Raw genomic sequence first — 16,251 nt, forward strand, 5'->3', positions numbered from 1 at the left:
CAGAACAAAAAACTGAGAAATTATAAAATCGAGTATTTAAAAAATATGGACAATTTTAAAAGCTAGTATTTTATTTAGATGTAGCAAGTAAACTCATTTGATTTATATGAAATCATCTTAAAATACTTTAACAGATAAAATTCTGTATTTGGAAAATCATATACAGTCACCTTCATAAAGACCTTAGGTTTTAACTGGTGCCTCTTATATACTTTCATAATGAGAGATCTAAGGCTTTATAAAAACACATTAATACCCAGGTGTTGCAAAAGCCACTTAAAATTTGAAATATGGTAGTACCAATATTTAGCTTATTTTAAGTACATACTTATATATGTACTTACATACATTTATATATGTCACAGTGAGGAATCAGTTTCAATATCTTAACACAAGTCAAATGGGCACATTTGTTCTATGAAATATATAAAAGCTTTATGCATTTAAAATTGAAGATTTGTAATCATTTATAAGCAAAAGCCAGTATATTTGCCTTATATATCTTTGAGGCAAAAATTTGTTATGATGTCACCTTGTGTCATTTCTGAAAATTCTGCTGCCTTTTCTACAGTCTGTTCTATATTTCAAGCAATGTTTTAGGGAAATAAAACATCACATTTTTACAATATGGAGAACAAAATTAAGTCTAAAAAACAGAAATAGAGAGAAAACCCCCAAGTACTGTTATTACAATTCAAAGTTAAGGTCAGTCAAAAGTAATGTGTCTTAAAACATTCATCACTGCATACAAGGTCTACGATAAAAATATAGGTTTGAAAAACAAGGTTTAACTAGACAAGGGATTGTAAAATTTTAAAAAGGTTTTCTTTACTTCAATTAGCCACACCTATGGAACAGAGAAAATGATGATTCTTTCCTGTTTTCAGTATCTTACCCAGAATTATACCACATAAGATTTTTTTTTTTTTTTTTTGTGGGACCCTTGCCAGTGGCCAGGGAACGAACCGGCGCAGCCTTGCAGCCCAGGCTCAATCGCTGCGCCACCAGGGGAGGTCCTACCACATAGATTTTTAAGAGAGTGCCCAAAGGTATGACCTGCAGTCTCACTAACAGGCTAAGGAAACAACAGGCAGATTTAACAGAATTTAACAGAATTTAACAGAATTTAACAGAATTTTATCTGTTAAACTTATTGAACAATAAGTTCAATAACTAATTTATATAATGCCTCTCCGACAGAGTAGGATGCTGCTTCAAAATTCTACACTTTCATAGCAGGAGTGAATTTTTATGTTGAATTTTTAAAAGTTTTTTGAAAGTCTGTAATTGGTATGACTCTATATACACCAACCACATTTAATACCTCTACCTCATTTATTCCAAAATTAAGACACAAAGTAAATAAACAGAAAAGTCCAGGAGAATATTCAGATTCAACAAAAAAATCTGAAGCCCAGTGAAATCTGTCTTCAATTTGAATACACTAATTCATAATGGCCTATACTCAAATGCATCCTTGCACAGGACCTAAAATAAAATATTCAAGGTAAGATAACATTTTACATAAAACTGAGAGGAAGGTGTTTAATTTTTTTTAGGAAACTGCTTCATTTACTAATTCTAAGCAACATACAAAACTGTTTTTTAATATAAAAATATTTTAAAAAATTTTTAAGTAAAAATTGAAAAAACCTGTTTTAAAAAGGAATTCTATATAAATCAAGTCAATGTTCTGCAACTATGCCATAAGATATGGTCAAGTTCTATTATAGAACACTCTCTAGGAGCCCACAAAATTTTATAGAAACAATGATCATCATCAATGAAATAATGGCAATGGTAACTCAGAAATTTAGTCATTAAAAAGTACAGTTAAGACAGGGGCAAAACATCCAACACTTTGGAAAGCAAAACAAAAATCCTTAAAACATACCGCCAGTGTTGTAACAGCAGTACAGATAATTTATCTTATGGAGAGTATACTACATAAATGAGGACAGTAATATTAACACAGGGTAAATGAAAACGGTTATACACGGTCCCTTTAACTTGGCATTATTCATCACACTAATACTGCATCTCTGTAACCACAAGAAAAGAAAATGAGTTCATTTGTTTAATTATGAGACAAAAGATCCTACGGAACTTAGACTCTCCTTTGTTTTGTTCGAAACATAATCCGTTTACCTTTTTTAAGTATCAGAACCCATAATCAAATATTTTTATCTTCTGCTCAACGCCTCCAAAAAAGTGTATCTTCCTGGATGTTATCTTTAACTTTCATATTAGGTATCTTTACATGAACTCTGCAGTGTCATTAGATTGAAGAATGTCTCATTATCTTCATTCCTCAAGGATATGATCAGATCCAACAATCTGCACTGAATTCTTTTCATCAGAAAACCAGGTATTTGTGTAAGTGAAAATCTCAGCTTTGGCAGTTTCAGAAAAGTATGTTTTATGTGGCCACAGGTAGCTATTAAAACTTTCTGAACATCAGTCCTTCATCTATAAAATGGGGCAATCTAAAATAACCTCATGGAATTGCAAAGGGGATTAAAGAATATGTTGAAGTTGTTATTTAAACATCTTCAACCACTACAAACTTAAAAAGGAACTAGCATGGTGGCCAGTACATAATGGGCTCTCAATAAGTTCTCTCCTTTTAAAATGACATTTAAGTGCAAACAGTTACAGCTCTATCTTTGAAACATATGGACTGAATTAGAATGAACATACATTTGTTACTATAAAAGGTAATTAAGAGAAAATCTACCTAGCGCCTCTGCTCAGGTTTACAGGAAAGGATCTGTGTATTTTGTTAAGTTTTTTAAAAACAAGGATCAGTCCAATATAAAAAAGAATTGATTAAAGATAAGGGGGCCAAGGGTATCTATCATAGACAAATTAATAGTTTTAAGTATCTTTATAGAGATTTATACATATATTATAGCTGTAATGAAATGTTGGTACTGGAACCCTGATGCTCAGAAGGTGTTAGAATTTCTAGAGCAAAAACCATGACACATTCAAATCCTGAAAGGTCTAACTGTTCACTTTGCTACAAAGAGTAACTGACTTATTCGAACTAACCAAGTCAAAGAATTAGGAGTACCAGTATCTATGTCCTCCTTACCAAGCAAAACTGTAATATCTTATGGCCAAATGACTGGGTATTTATAGATAGAAACAGTAAACCCAAATATTTCTACTTGTAATACTGAGGAAAGTACTCCAATTCACTGAAAAACTGGATATAACTGAGTATTAAATACCGTATGACCCATGATCTTCATGACATTATTCAACAAACTCCTCCTGTTTATATAGGAAGTTCCGGTTTAGTAAAATCATTTTCTGGCCTAATAAAGAAAATTTCTGAAATGTTAGAAACAAGAGGTTAAAGCTTATGTTTTGTCTATTCTATGGTGGAGATCTTAAAAACCTGGGAAATCAACCCACTGATTATAAAATAATAGTAATAAATGAGAGAATGTCTCACTGTATGTTACAGTATGAACATTTCTCATATCCTAAAGATAAGAGTGTTTTGTGGGTTGGTGGGTTGATAATTTGGTTCCCAGAGACCACAAATCCCTTGAATTGTACATGATATTACATATAACACACATGCTCATTTCTGAGGAAAGAAGTTTAAGAGACTTTTATCAACGTCTCAAAAAGGTCCACTGACTCCCATCCTAAAATATTCCCTTAAAAAACTGGTCCTCAAATTTGATGATAGGAACATTGTGCCAAGCTAGATGAACAGAATTACCTGGTATTCTTGTGGTAACCAAAATCACCCTAAAGGCCCAACAAGAACTAGTGTTTGTGGATACTGAGAGATTTTCTAAGCCTTAATATGTATTAAATTAATTTCATAACAGCAATTACTACTTTACTATTTACAAAGTTTTTGGTTTTTTTTTTAAGATTTATTTATACAAGAATCGGGGTACAAGCCAGATGTGCAGGAAGATGAGAGGATTCACCAGAAACAGAGTGGGGAACAGAACAGGCAGAATGACCAAAATACACTGCTGAAGGGAGCAGCAGGCGAATCAGGAAAGGTCTGCCCCGCCATGTGGGTTGCTCCGCAGTAGGTGGGGATCGAACCGGCACTGCAGAGGCTGCGTACACCTTCACAGTGCTGCGCTCAACTGCCTGCACCACCAGGGAGGCCCCTACAAAGTTATTCTTTAGGAAAGGTGATGGGGATAAAAGTTATCCCCCAAAATGAATGTTTTATGATCTTATTCTTAAGTTCACTACCAGGCAATTCAATGCCTTTAAGTTTTCCACAAAGAAAAAAATTACTTTAAATCAAATTAAATCTGAATATACTGTGATTTAGTGTGATTCTCTTTTAAAGTTACAAAAGCATTTTTAAATCTAGATCTAAATGAAATATGACTTAAGGACTATATATTTTTTTGGCTACTTGATTTTAATAATTTTCATTACTTTTAAAATATAGTAATGATAGCATAGAAAAGACACTCAACTTCACTCATAACTAAGAAAATGAACCTCAAAGTCATGATAACACTTCACATCCATTAGGATGGCTACTATCAAAAACAATTAGCCAAGCAAACAAACTAAACACAGAAAATAACAAGTGTTGGCAAAGATATGGAGAAAATGACCTTGTGCACAGTTGATGGTAAATAAAAATGGCACATTTCCTGTGGAAAACATTATGGTAGTTTCTCAAAAAATTAAAAATAGAATTACTGTATAATCCAGCAATTCTACTTCTGAGTATATACTCAAAAGTGAAAGCAGGGTCTCACAGAGATATCTGTACCCCCATGTTTATGGTAGTATTATTCACAATAGTTAAAACATGAATGCAAGCCAAGTGTCCACTAATAGAAAAGCGTCTAAGAATATGGAGTATTATTCCATCTTATAAAGGAAGGAAATTCTAACATAGGCTATAACATGGATAAAACCTGAGAATATTATGTGACACAGGGCAGTCACAAAGACATGCTATATTATTTAACTTATATGGAGTACTTAAGAGTAGTCAAAATCAGGGCAAAAAAGTAGAATGGTAGTTGCTGGGGGTAGGGAAAAGGAAAATAGGGAATTATTATTTAATGGGTAGAATTTCAGGTTTACAATATGAAAAAAATTTTGGGGATGGACAGTGGAATGGCTGTACTATGAATCTAGTTAATGCCATTGAACTGTACTCTTCAGAATGGCTAAAACAGTAAAGCATATGTACATTTGAAAAGAAAAACTAAAATTTGAAAAGAAAAACTAAAAAAATAGTAGTTGCTAGGAACCATATTTTCTTTATGTGGTTATAATAATAAAAATAGCTACTATTTCTGAGCACCTACAGTGTTTTATATGCTATGCTACTTTATACTTATCACTAACTCTTACAACCTTATAGTTATGAAAAGTGAGATTGAGAAAAATTGAGTAACTTGCCTGAAATTGCACAGCTAGGAAGCAGCAAAGTTAGCATTTGAACCAAAGCCCATGCCCTTCTTTATGCACTACACAATGTCTGCATAATAAAGTACATATGTGCCCGCACAGAGCAATAAGTTCAAGAGTACTGACTGTGAATGAATAATTAAAAGAACACCTAAAGCATAAGAGGCATTCAGAAGGGAACTATCAACATATAATAACCTATATCTTATCTATTGCTACAACCCTAATTTACTCATGCAGATCTATTCATATACAGCTCTCATTCCAAATAAAGCTGAAAAAAAAAAAGCAATTCTGTAACAGGCTCACCTCTATAGGACAAAAAAAAATTGCTCCCAAAAGCAGCAGCAAAAAAGAAGAAAAGGGGATTGGCTGAGGATGGCAAGGTAAAAACAGTATTTTAAAGATATTAAATAGCAATTGTTAAGGATTGGGAATGAAGGGATGGCACAAGAGTGGAGAAGATTTTTTTTTTTAAAAGCTAATGATTGTATAAAAGCAAGTAGATAAAAACAAAATAATAGAATACAAAGATAAAAGTCTGTACTAAGAAATGACATATATAAGCAAAACAGTTGATTTTCCTTTAAAAAGCATAGTTGATGTTTATAGCAGCACTGTTTACAATAGCTAAGCTTTGGAAACAGCCCAAATGCCCAAAAATAGATGACTGGATCAAGAAGATGTGGTACATATATACCATGGAATATTACTCAGCATTCAAAAAAGATAAACACATGCAATTTGCAGCAACATGGATGGCACTGGAAGGGATCATGCTCAGTGAAATAAGCCAAAAAGAAAAAAGAAAAATACCGGATGGTCTCACTCATAGCAGGAATCTAGAAAACTTACAATAAGGGACCAGGAAAATGAATAAATATAAGAAAGTGAAAATCAAAATCAACAAAAAACTATGAACCAGAGACACTTTTTGGGGGGTGGGGGGCGGGAGGGGAGGGATTGGGGTCAGAATGGGGGGGTTGCAATTGTTATGGGGAATATAAAAATAAAATTTATTATAAAAAAAAAAAAGCATAGTTGGAATAGTAAGGTAATGATTCCTAATTTTATAGAAATGAATTGATCCACGGTAATGAGTGATTAGAATAAAATTCTCCAGAATAGATTTTTAATCAAAATGTACTCTACATATGTTAAAAGGTTAAGTTAGGAGGTAAGCAGAGTTGGAAAATTTAAAGACTTGTAACAGCAATGCCAAAGTGCAGAAATTTTTTTGCTGAGGTCATTGATGGCTGCTTTCAGTTCTCCCTTATGACTACAAATTATTAGGATATTTAAAAATTTAATTTATTCTCTTCTTTTACCTACATTCATCTCCAAAATTATAGGCGTGGGGGGGGGACCTGTAATCTGAATCCTTAGAATTAAATCTTTTTAAAATAGTGGTTGGTGAAATTGCACATCAACATGCCCTTTCATGTAAGCCTGGAAAGGTAATGAAGAAAGTAAAAGTCCCTGGAATCAAAAAGGAGGTACCTATACCTCCCCCCAAAAACTAACGATCTTTCAGGGCTTCATTTTGTCACTGTCAGCATCTTAAATGGTTTTTTGGTTTAGTTTTGTTTTTGGTATTGCTTCATTATTATGCACTGATTTCTGGTTTCACCTATAAGCACACTGCCTTCTGAAAAGTTTAATAAGTTTGGAATTTCAGAAACAATGTGAAGATCTGGATTTTGAGTTTTGCAAAATTGAAGTAACAGATTTCAAGCCATGAATATGTATTTTGTAACATGAAGAAGGATTTTTAGTAGGTCAAAAGAGGCGCCAAGTCCAAGAAAGCTCCAGAAAATTATGACTTCATCCTTTTTCTAAAATACCAAAGAATGAACATGAGAAAGAAAAAAGAAAGAAGATAGAAGGATAAGAGCATGATAGTTTAGTGTGCAGGCAACAAACAGTTCACTAATGGACAGCAGTTTATTGTTTTTTTCTCAGCAGTGAAGTCTTCTCCTCTTGGGTGGTTTGCACTGTGACTGCAGTTGCATACCTTTGGTGGTATCAGATATGCTATTTAACAAGGCACACATCATATCTCCCTCTAAGTGATGAGGGTTTAGTATATGCGCTGGCCTCTGAGTCTTCTTAAATTGATTCTCTAGCTCCAGAAATCCTTGATCTCCTGAGAGGATGGTGAAAGGAATTTGCTTGGGTAGTTGTTCATCTAGCCGGCCAGCCTAAGTAGGAATAAATGGCATACATTGATAAAAATCAGTATTTGACTTTAAAATCAAGTTGCATCTACTTCAGATGAACACATGCCTAGGAAGGTAGACTTAGCTTGTTAGTTAGTTCCCACCAAATATGACATTAAGACTTCCCCTTCATAAGTGAAATATAACCACATTTTATCAACTACAAAGTGTTATCAATTAAAAGGTAATCTATTTTAGGGCCTCCCCTGGTGGCGCAGCGGTTGAGCACTGGGCTGCAAAGCTGCCTGCAGCCTCTGCAGCGCCAGTTCGATCCCCGGCTGCCGGCGAGGGTCCCACATGGCGCGCAGACCTCTCCTGCCATGCCCGCTGCTCCCCTCAGCAGTGTATTTCATCACTCTGCCTGTTCTGCTCCCCACTCTGGCTCTGGTGAATTCTCTCATCCTCCCGCGCTTCTGACTGTACCCCAGTGCTTGTATAAATAAATAAACAAATAAAAAAAAAAGGTAATCTATTTTATATGTCATTAAGAAAGGCAAAAAAAGAAACGAGTACAACTGGAGGCTCCACATAAATCTAAAATACTAAAAGGGCTATACATTTAATATAGAAATAAATTTACCACTGACAAAAAGCAAGTAAGGTAATTTGTACGGCTTAATCTTGGCACTAAATAGATGAAGAAAAGAATGTCTCGTAGTTTTAAACACAAGCAGCAGTCAACAAATCTACAGAGTAATTCATGTTATAGGTGTGATACATAAACCCTTCAGCAGATAATTTAATTTAAACTGAATCTTGGATTGGTAATTTTCCTAAGTGATTGGCAAAGACAGAAGTAAATGCAAATTCTATATAGACCAACAGTGATTGTTACAGGGTCTCCAAATTTCAGAACTGTTAAAATGTGAAATTGTCTCAGCATACATCAAGTACAGTGTTCTCTCTTGATTATTTCACTAACAGTTGAGGGTATAGGCTGCATAGCTGAGAGTCTGCAAAGAATTAAGGATACAGCACTAAGTATGTTATGGGAACCTATCCTCAAAATAGTCATAAGTAGAAGCTGATACAGAAGGTTTCATTCAAAAATACAGCAGCAAAGAGTGATCTACAGTGTCAATACATTCAAGTGGCAAAAAAATCCCATGGGCCCCTACTTTCTTGAACAAAATAATGACTCACATGCATACATATGGCAAAATCAGCAGCATCTTTTCTTTTACTACAGCGAGGATGAAGGAAGAAGCATCCAATCCTATTCAGGTAATTATAGATCTTACAGTTGAGTGGAGGTTTCCAATTGGTATTTCCTCCTATTATTTTTAGAAAAGGCATAAGTAGTCAAGCAGAAAAGAAAAAGAACAAAATATCAGGTGTAACTGAAAATTCTATCAAGTAAAAACATATACAAGAAAAAAATTTTCTAGAATGAAAGTACTAAATTAGAAAGCAGAAGAACCAAGTTCCAGTACAGGTAGCACCATCTTGTTGGTTTACAACATTGGAAAACTAACCAACTTCCTTCAATTTGCATACTTAACATGACAATTTGAAGGGTTATTACGCAGAAATCAAAAGCAACGTGTGAAAATTCTTTGAATGGTTATCATTCTATATGAATCAGCTAGTTTTTAAAAGTATATAAAGATTTTTCAGTAGATAAAAATAAAGGGCAGTAAGCAAAGTGGTTATACTAACTTATCCAGTTCATAACGTTTCTATCTTAAATCACAATCCTCTTTACATGCTGTTTCCTATCAAACATGAAGCATATTAGATGCTCACTACTAAATTTCTGTAAATCAAAGAAACATCTCTTCCAGGTACACATTTATTAGTATTAAGGATAAACTGAAGAGGTAGTTATGGCATATTGACAATAGCACTAGTCCTATAACTACAAAGTCTAAGTTGAAAAGTTGACTTTACCATATGTTAGTTTTATGGCTTTGAAAAAATAAATTTCTCAGCACACATTTTTAGATTTTAAAACGGAGATTATGTGTTAGCACCTGGTACACTGAGTAAATGCTTTTGCAGTCTGTCTCTAAAGATCTACAGACTCTGAGGTCACCAAATACAGATAACATTTACCATAGAGACATTTAAAGAGAAAAATACTCTAGCAAAGCAACTATAATGCAATCTGACAATATTATTTCCATGTTTTATTCAGAAAATTTTCCTTTAAAGGATTCAGAGGATTCCTTTTAAAGTGAATCACATTTTCAGCCACCCCGGTGGCACAAGGGGTTGGGTCTCAGCACTATCAAGCTGTTGCCAGCCACTGCAATGTGAGTTTGATCCCCGACCAGGGCAAACCTCTTCTGTCTTGCCCGCTGCTACTCTTAGCAGTGTATTTCAGTAACTCTGCCTGTTCTGCTCCCCACTCTGTTTCTGGTGAATCCACTTACCTCTGTGCCTCTGGCCCACACCCCAGTTCTTGCATGCATTAATAAATAAAAATAAATCTTTTAAAAAAAAAGTGCATCATATTTCACGTGGAATAATTAAAGGGATTGTCTCAAATCTTTTCTTTATTAATCATACCTTGAAAGCCCCAAATAAATGTTCCTTGGTTAAGATTCCCTGGTAGATGACCAAAAAAGTTTGACCAGTTATCAAAATCTACAAAGACAATATGAGTCATTGTTCGCAGGTAATCCAAATCTGGAAGTTCAACGACTTCTTCATCTAAGAAGAGGGAAACATTAACATGTATTGAGTAAATTAACCTAAAACATTTTAATTTTTAAGACTGAAAGAGACTAGAGTTAATATGCAAAAATATTAATCTTGCATGTCATTCATTTCTATCTACACCTTTTCATGAAATCCAAATCTACATAAAATTCAGCATATTTCAACTGAATTTTAAAATTCTGAATATTTTAGAAATTTGATTTTATCTTTCTACAAATATGTGCCATTGATCCTGAGACCTTTTTAAGAAGTAATTTATAAAAGAAAAATTTAAAAAGATAATGTACATGGAGAACTTGAAGACCAAGTTTTAAGTTAAATAACCAAAAATGTGAACCATCTACACAACAGAAACTTGTGAATATCTTCTAAGAATGTTTTCCCCATCAGAATTTCATTCTTTTCCTAATCCAAAAGGTTTACTAAGCCTTATTTATTACTAATAATTAGTCTCTGGCTCTGTAATTAAGTACCCTAGAGAGCAGAAGAGAGTAACCTACAATTCTGCTACCATAAAGGTGCATATATTATTTTTGAAAGGAATAACTTCTATTCCACCTAACAGAGACTCCTTCAAATATACTACTGCAACCCTCTCCTTTCCATCCCACCTGTCATCCAATACCATTTCTTAAAATCTCAGTAATTGCAGATTTAGATACTATAATCATCTATTAAACAGAGACCACCTTAAGTTGCAAAAAGTAATAACATAAGAAAAGCACACGAGAACAAAAAAATGGTGTGACTGCTGTTTCACTGTTTGGAATAGAATGGGCCTGCAGCAGGCCATCTAGCTATTTCTCACATGAAACACCATACCATCACCAAAGGCGATGCTCAAGTCTGTATCTGCTCTAGAGCGTGCCTACAGAAATTCAATTCTTCATAGAAATATTTGATTAATCAAAATTTTCACCTCTTCATTAACTCCACTCTGTATGGTATATCACCAAGAGTTAATATAAAAGGATACAAAATTATACTGTAACAAAACAAAATATATTTTTGAACAAAATAAAAACAACCATCTTCTAGATTTACTTAATCTTATCACATGGAAGGACGAAGACTTGAAGGAAGAACAAACATGGGATTCATACCTCAATTTTCTCCCTGATTCCTAGCTAGCCCATGTAACTCCACTACTAACTGCATTTCCCCCCTTAATTGCTATTTTACCTGGTTAAAGTAAAAGCTGTGTTTCCATAAAAATCCTCTAAGAGTATACAAATTCTGAAATGACCTTAATATTTCCCACACTTAACAGAGCAAGACCAAAATAGAAATAAAAACTTGATTTATTCTCTTAATGAATCTAATCTAAATAAGAAAAATCTAAATGATGATAATGTCCAGGATAATTTTCAAATTTGACTTTCAGAAAGACTATCAATGTCCTCACATTTCAAAATACCCACTTCTTTCATAAAAGAAAAGGTTATTTAAAATATATATTATTTGAAGTTAATAAACACTCTTCGCACCTTAAATTTAAAGACTGGTTAAGTGATAATAAAAATCCATAAAAAGCATATGCTACATTAACTGACTTAATGTTTCATCCCATCTTATCCTATTTCTTGCTTCAAAATCAAGCCATTATTAGCTTTCACAAAAATGATTGTACAACACACCTAAGTTACTGTATTAATGTGAAATATGTATAGTCATAGAGTTTTAAAACCATACCTGTGTTCTGATAACTTGGGTCATTCTGGGCTCCTTTCTCCATGTCAGAGTTTTTGGGACAGTTCACTGCCTGTTTCAGTTTTCTCTCTGTATGTGAGGGGCTGGCAGCAAACTTGTACAGACTTGTTTTTTCAGATCCAAAATGAGCCGCACTGGGTTTCCGAGGTAAGCAATGCTTTTTATGGAAGTGCTGTTGAGCACTTTCAGGGTCATGAAATGCTTTGGTGCAGGTGCCACACTTGATGACATACTGCTGTTCCTCCTCCTCAATCTTTTCTCCTCTGTGCATTTGATGGATATGAGCGTTCATGTCAGTTATATTCTGTGCTGTTGCTGAACACAAACAGCAGCGAAACCACAGCTTACCTTTATCCAGCAAGGTTTGGAGACATCGACTATAATCTTCCTTTCTGTTGACTTTACAAATGTAATTCTCCCGGCAACCACAGGTTAACAGGTTACTGGTCTCTGTGACTGGAAAGTCATTCTCAGTTTTAATGGAAGTTTCACATTTTTCTGACACAAAAACATAATCTATGCTGTGATGCTCCTTATAATGACTCAAAAATGCTTCTTCCACATTAAAGATGATATCACAAAGCCCACAGAAGTACTTAATCTTTATCTCATTATCATGCTCATCTTGGCAATGTCGGTACAGCGTTTCCATCTTGTGAAAAGTCTTTTTGCAATGGGCACAGCTATATCTATGAAACTGGTGACTTGCTAAAGACATGCAGTGCTGTTTTACACATTCTTGGGAATCAAACATATCTTCACAAATTCGGCACTGCCATTTACCCCTGGTAAGACTGTTTACTGGGGAATGGTCAATAATAGTAATAGTTGATGAGGGATTCCTGGCAGACAAATTACTCACCAGTGTTGTAGAGGATGATGGCAGTGTTTCTTCTTCTATCTCATCTGTCTCATAAAAATATCTGTGTCCTTTATGAAATTCAGTCACATGTGCCATGATAGTCTCTTTCCTTGTTAACTCCTTTTTGCATGTCCGACACCAGAAAAGAAAGTTATTTAAATGTGCCCCTCCATGAAAACGGCTCATGTGTAAACGGATGACGCCTGAATCTTCACAGACTTTTCCACAGACCACACACTTATAACACATTGTGTTTGCTGAGAAAACATGCTTTTCTACTGCATCTTCACTTAGGAAACGTTGATGACATTCACAAAACCAGGCTTTAATAACTGACTTTTTTGTCTGGACACAAGCCATACCTTCATGGTTTTTAGCTTCTAAATTCATCTTCTTTTTTGGAATGGTGCTCCAATCTTGTGAGCTAGAATCTTGAATGGACATAGTTCTTTTAAGTGATGAAAATTTTGATTGTTGTAGCAATGGATGCAAATCAGAAGGAGGTTTGTTCCCTTCATTGCTATGGCAATAAAGTAAGACTGATTCTTCCATTGAGTTAATGACCCGGACTTTGTGTCCTGAATTTTGCTGGTGATTGTGGGTACTGGTTTCATCCACAAACATCTGGTTGCAAATTGGACAATAACCCCTCAATAGGAATTTCTCCGCAACCTGGGCAATGCTCTTCTCAGCTATAGCTACAGGACCAGCATTTCGACAACGAACTCTAAATCAAATTTGAAAAAATAAACTCCTTTATAAGTATTTTCTAAATACAGCATCTTTGCTCTTTACTACAGTAATTATAAAATGAACAATTTATAAACACTAAAAGATGTTTTTCATTAAGATGCAGATGATACACTATTCTATCATATAGAAATACTATTGCCTACATCTGTATCCTTCTAACATATTTCTAACGAGTAAAACTAGAATCAAAACATTTTTAAAAAATTAGATGAACTTTGGTATCTAGGAACAGTATCAAATGTATTGATAGGTGATCTTATCAGAAAAGCAAATTAACTACTCTCTAAGAGTTTGATAACCTACTATCTATTCTTTAACAACTAATTAATTTTATGTCAGGAATATTTCAGGCCCATACTTGCTTTTATACTGAAGAACCAGGCTCAATTAAACCACACACTATTTTAAAATTAATTGAAAATAAAGCAACTTCCTTAGGGAGAAAAGAAAAATAGAATAACTATGTTTCAACTATCTTCCTTTTACTACTAAATTTGAAAGAGAATTTTCACACATATTTAATCTATTTTAAAAGAGGGAAATATGGTGTCTAATAGTAGTGGAAATAAATTGGAAACAATAAAAACTCCTAAATATTTAGAAATCCCTAAATCTTCAGAAGTTAAACAACAAACATCTAATTAATCTATGGGTCAAAGAAGAAATCAAGAGGTGAAAGTAAAATATTTTTAACTGAATGAAAATGAAAACAACTCATCAAAACCTGAGGGAAATAGGAAAAGCAGTAAGTAGAGGATAATGCATAACCCTCTTTCCACATGCAGGTAAGATGTTATGATAACTGCAGGTCAAACAGATGCATCCATTTGTCAATAATCATAAAAGTTAAAATTTATACAAATCAATTAATTTAAATGCTGTCTCAAAGACAAAGAACTTTAAAAAGTAATTAAGGAGAGTGAGGAGCATACAGATGAAGAAAACAAGAATGGCAGTGTTGATTATTTTTACTGAAGCTGAGTGATGAGTAAATGGATCTTTATTATACTAATATAATAAAGTATATTATTGAATATTGTTGGCTTTATACAGTTGAAATTTCACATAACAAAAAAATAAGAATAAAAATAAAAAGCATAACCAAGAAATGAGCTCATGAAATGTAAGTCAGAAACATGACTGTTATTCTCAGTAATTATATTAGTTATAAACAGAATAATTATATTCCGCTGCCTCAGTTTATCAAGAACAAATACTGTACCTAAGATTTGTGAAAGCCAGAGCTCTATTTAAATAAATGCAATTGTATAATTTAGTAGATACAAACTTTTAAAGCATTTTTAGAGGAGCTGACAGGGAGAAAAAGGGACCAAAGAGAGAGCATCTGAATGCAAAACACAGTCTTAGTTTATTTAGACTCTGATTCCAAAAAATGAAATATAAAAAAACTTCATGAGATTAGAGAAACTTGGTAAGAGACTAGCTATCGGATAATTTAAAAAAACTATTACATTTTAAGGGTGGGACAATGTTATTACATTTATTATTTCAAGAAGAGTTCTTACCGTGTATAGATACATATTAAAATATTTATGGATAAAGTGACATGATATTGAGGATTTGCTTCAAAATAATATCTTGTAGGGGGTGAGAACATAAATGAAACAAAACTGCCATGCGTTAATAGCTACTGAAGTTCATTATCCTAATCTCCTTACTTTTGCATACAATTTCCATTGTCAAGGTTAAAAAAAAATACTGATATCCTCTGTTTGGTAAATTTGGCCTTTTACTGAAACTTAGTCTTTAACATGTATATGATACTTTCATTCTGGATGACTTAAAGACAGTTATATTTTAACTCATCCCTTCCATACCTACAAACTCACAGAAAAAACATACGTAGAACTCAGAACTGTTATTTCACATTCATAGCAGTAACAATATATTAACTTTTTTCACAGCTCTAAACTCATGTGTTAAATTTGGTTAATTTCCTAGAAAATGTACATTCTCATTTTAAAAGGAGAAATACAGACAAGTATTTATTCGCTGACTCCTCCCAATGGTGAAAAGCTTGCCAGGTGGTCCTTCCTCGTGGTGCAGGCGTTTGAGCACAGCGCTGTTAAGCTGTCCGCAGCCTCTGAAGCTCAGGTTTGATCCTGGCCAGCAGCGGAGATGCCCATATGGCGCGGCAGACCTCTCCTGTCTCGCATGCTGCTCCCCTCAGCAGTGTATTTCTGTCGTCTGCCTGTTCTGTTCCCAGCTCTGTCCCTGGTGAATCCTCTCACACTCCCACACATCTGGCCTGTACTCCGGTTCTTGTATAAATAAATCTTAAAAAAAAAAAAAAAAAAACTGTACAAACCTGAAATGGGCAGTAAGCTCCATGTGGGAACGTAGTGTCTGGTGGCAGGCCACACACTTAACTTGAAATGGAACATCTTTGCACAGGGAGATCAAAAGTTTCTTTGCAAAAGAGGGAAGTGATATTGGACGTGCAATTCCCCTGTCATCTGAAAAGATAAAATAAACTATCACTAACAAAGTCATTTCAGTTGAGTGACCCAAGCATTCCTCCCCTTTACCTTTCAAATGTCAATTGGAGTAAGAAGATATTTATATGACAAAAATCTAAAGAAAGCCATTTTTTTAGCC

The 16,251-nt window shown here is 34.1% G+C and overlaps 1 protein-coding gene across 3 annotated transcripts in view; it reads right to left on the reverse strand.

Annotated features, from left to right (window-relative positions):
- Positions 1 to 16,251, reverse strand: part of LOC311167878 (E3 SUMO-protein ligase ZNF451) — a gene marked incomplete at both ends in the record, with an annotated part of 78,528 nt that overhangs the window by 2,672 nt on the left and 59,605 nt on the right. For 2 of the 3 annotated variants that reach the window (XM_084229033.1, XM_084229031.1), the window contains 5 exons: positions 7,439 to 7,625; positions 8,787 to 8,917; positions 10,155 to 10,298; positions 12,000 to 13,606; positions 15,962 to 16,109. In XM_084229033.1, coding sequence (XP_084085159.1) covers positions 7,439 to 7,625; positions 8,787 to 8,917; positions 10,155 to 10,298; positions 12,000 to 13,606; positions 15,962 to 16,109 — 2,217 coding nt within the window. The remainder of the gene's footprint in view (positions 1 to 7,438; positions 7,626 to 8,786; positions 8,918 to 10,154; positions 10,299 to 11,999; positions 13,607 to 15,961; positions 16,110 to 16,251) is intronic. The other variant, XM_084229032.1, reaches the window with a different exon arrangement.

Source organism: Talpa europaea (assembly GCF_964194135.1).
Source record: "Talpa europaea genome assembly, chromosome: 2".
Classification (NCBI taxonomy): domain Eukaryota; kingdom Metazoa; phylum Chordata; class Mammalia; order Eulipotyphla; family Talpidae; genus Talpa; species Talpa europaea.